Below are 3801 nucleotides of genomic sequence, written 5' to 3' on the forward strand. Positions count from 1 at the left end.
GAGAGATGGCTCAGTGGTCTAAAGCACCTACTTAGAACAAGTTTAGCAAAGCACAAGGACCGCGGTTCAATCCCCCAGCACCACATGCCAGCCAGCCCTGCCCCCTGGTGGGCTGAGCTGGTCTCTCTCTCTCTCTCTGTCTCTCTCTCTCTCTCTCTCTCTCTCTCTCTCTCTCTCTCAAATAAATAAAATTAAAAAAAAAAAAGAGACTGGGCGTGGTGGTGCGCGCCTGTAATCCCAGTGCTTGGGAGGCTGAAAACAGGAGAATCACTGAGTGCAATCTACATAGTGAGACCCTGTACACCTTGTCCTAAATTCAGAACGGAAGGAAGGAAGGAAGGAAGGAAGGAAGGAAGGAAGGAAGGAAGGAAAGAAGGAAGGAAAGAAGGAGAAAGAAAGCAAGTAAGCAAGCAAGCAAGCAAGCAAGCAAGCAAGAAAGAAAGAAAGAAAGAAAGAAAGAAAGAAAGAAAGAAAGAAAGAAAGAAAGAAAACAGAATAGCTGATATTTTATCTGGTATAGGCTTCACATCTCCCAGAGAACAAATGGGTAAAATGAAAATGTATCTATTAAATAATATTTGCTTTCTGATGTCAAAGTTGGTCTTAATTGATTTCCATGCCTCTGATAGACACTTGTATTCTTTAATATGCACTCTGATAATCAGAACTAGCAAATTTTTAATATCTCAATTTCTTCAGCAGTATTTTATTTAAAAAAAGATGATCCTGTTCATTAGTCCAACACAATTTCAGATTTTCACTTAATGAGTTCTGTAAAATGTATGACTTAAATAAATAACACATCAAGATTGCATGACCTCACTATCATGTTAGACTTAAGGCTAGAATTACATTATCCAATCTTTCTTTGCTAAGACAGCAGGCGTTTTTCCTCATTTATGCTACAAATATTTCTCCTATTTTTTTTTGCCTCTACCTATCTTTCTAGTCACTGAAGTTATTAAGTTATAATTCAGAGACTAAACACTTTTGCCTCTGTTACACACTAGCTAGACCTCTTGTTTCTAGATTTACATGTTTCCTATGTTTCAATATTAACCACAAGTGTATAGCAATACCCATGCAAAGAGAATTCCCAATCCTTTCTCCTTATTGTTTTTTTATGATAAGCCTATTAATTTTTCTACCATTGTACACAGTAGGAATTCTCAGTGAAATGAATAGGAACTTAAAAATAGTATATTACCACATCACTTTTTTTTTAAATAGCAAAAGAAGAATCTTTTTCTTCCCCTAAATATGTGTTTCTTTCACTATTGCAGAAGGTGCAAAATGTTCATTGTTATTTGAGGATTCTAAGTTCACTTCATTTTTATCTTTTCCTCCATTTTCAAATGCATTGCCATCTTTTCCTTCATATTTCTTCTTCACAAGATAAATAATTACAACTTGTAAAATAATTGATGCAAATTTTAAGGATGAGCTCAAGCTTATGATGGCATTTCTATAAAAGAAGAAGAGAAAGATTAGATTATTGTTTCAAAGTATGTGTAATAATGTATTATACTTTTCTGTAGTATGCAAATTTTATAGAGAAAAAATGAAATTATACACAAAAAATGAGCTTGTCTTTTGATTTTCTATGGTTTGAACATGACATAATTAGCTTCCATTCTTCTGTGAACACACATGAGATTGATTTCACATTTCATTACAAAATAATCTTGCTGTTAGCTGATCCTGCTCAACCGTAGTGTAACACAAGCTCTCTAAGCATATTGACAGTGAGTTCTGAACTATCATGTTTATAGGTTAGGTCAAGTACATTAAATACAATTTGAACTTACACTGTGTTCAATTTGCAAGGACTTTTTTGGGATATAACACCATTGTAAGGTGAGAATCAGTTCTAGGTTAGTAAGAAGAGTGAATACATGGAGGAGGAGCTACACAAAATGAGTAACTGAAAATAAAAGAAATACTTTTACTTTTCTTACTCTTCATTGATATAACAGATAAATATGCTCAAAATATCGCAAGAACCTGTTTGAATGTGTAATAGATACCCTTCTATACATGAACTTACAAATACATATACAATAATGAGAAAATGGATGGAGAAGAAGAATTAAGGTCATTTTGTTACTATCAATAAAGGATATAGTTTTATTTGGGAGTGAAATTAGATCAAATATAAGTGTACATTGCAACTTCTAGGACAAGTAATAAAAATATTTGATGTTTCACAACTTTTATTCTAAGAAACAAGAGATTTAAAATTATAAGCAAGTCTCCACTGAAGCCATAATAGAAAAAGAGTGAAAGACACAAACAGGAACTAAAAATAAAGTCATGGTTTGCAACTGTACCAACACCACACAAGGAATATAAACATAATGTATTGTAAGCATGTGCTACTAAAAGTCGCTAATTTAGAAAAATGATATTGGAAGACCAAAATAAAATTCAAACAGAACAAAAGAGCACAAATTATAGCAGATACCAGTAAGTTGAAAACAAGATATCATTGCAGAAAACCAAAAAAAAAACCTACTTCGCTCATCCGATCAATATCTGTAAGTTTCTGACAAGGGAAAGTAGGAAAAAAATAAAGCACACAAATTACTAATATCAGAACTAAAAGTGGATATATTACTATAGAAACTATGGACATCAAAAAATAATAAAGGAGGGGCCGGGGAGATGGCTCAGTAGAATAAGCGCTTCCCTGGAAAGCTCAAGGGCCTGAGTTCAATCCCTGGTTCTGCCAAAATAAATAAATAAATAAAGGAGTACTATGGGAAATACTTATAATTTTAATAACCCAGATGAAAATAATGAATTCCTTGAAAGGTATAATCTACCCAAAGTCAGAAAAGAATAGACAATCTGAATACATACTATATTATGTTATGTTACATTATGTTATATTTAACAAAACTGAATCAGTAATATTTGTAACCTTTTTGGGGTCGCTGAGAGAGCTCAGCAGTCTAAAGTGCCTGCCTAGGTAAGCTTAGGCAAAGCACAGGGACTGCTGTTCGATCCCTGGCACCACATGCCACAGCAGCCCTACCTCCAGGTTGGGCTGAGCTAGCTATAAATAATAATATTAATAATAATAATAATAATAATAACCTTTTGAAGCAGAAATCACAAGGTCCAAATGAAGTCACAGGTGATTTATATCAAAAATTGTACAAATTTTCTACAACCTCCCTTCCTATATCATTCTACTAGGCCATCATTAACATAACCAGATGAGAACACTACAAGAAAAAGGAAAGGATAGGCTATCATTTTTCATGAATACAGACACAAAACTTTTCAACGAAGTAGGAAATTTAATTGTGCAGTTTATTTAACTGTCATTTACTTAATGATAAAATGTGACGTATTCAGATATGCAAAGCTTCTTCAGTATTCAAAAACCCTTTAAGACAAGGGTCTTAAACCCCAATGCTAAACTAGTTCGAGCCCAAGGCCTGTTAGGAACCAGATTGCACTGCAGGAAGTGACAGGCAAACCAGCACAGGAAGCTGCATTTATGTTTATACTGCCTTCTGCACCCCAGCTCCTGCGTGATCTGTATTAGAGGCATTATATTCTTATATAACTACACAGCCTACTTCAAGCCTTCAAATTTGAGCATCAGGGGGCCAGGGAGATGGCTCAGTAGAATAAGTGCTTCCCTGGCAAGCACAAGGACCTGAGTTCAATCCGTGCTTTCGAAAAAAAAAATTTGAGCAACAGAGCTTACTCATTACACTTTTTTTTTGGTGGAACCAGGGATTGAACTCAGGCCCTTGCACTTGCCAGGGAAGCGCTTATTCTACTGAG

The 3801-nt window shown here is 34.8% G+C and overlaps 1 protein-coding gene across 4 annotated transcripts in view; it reads right to left on the reverse strand.

The window, feature by feature from the left end:
* Positions 1-438: 438 nt before the first annotated feature.
* Positions 439-3801, reverse strand: part of LOC101572553 (solute carrier organic anion transporter family member 1B3) — a 116961-nt gene continuing 113598 nt past the window's right edge. For all 4 annotated transcript variants that reach the window (XM_023719066.1, XM_023719065.1, XM_023719064.1 and 1 more), the window contains one exon: positions 439-1465. In XM_023719066.1, coding sequence (XP_023574834.1) covers positions 1255-1465 — 211 coding nt within the window. In that variant the 3' untranslated portion in view covers positions 439-1254. The remainder of the gene's footprint in view (positions 1466-3801) is intronic.

This window comes from Octodon degus, unplaced genomic scaffold, assembly GCF_000260255.1.
Source record: "Octodon degus isolate 3935 unplaced genomic scaffold, OctDeg1.0 scaffold00064, whole genome shotgun sequence".
Lineage (NCBI taxonomy): Eukaryota > Metazoa > Chordata > Mammalia > Rodentia > Octodontidae > Octodon > Octodon degus.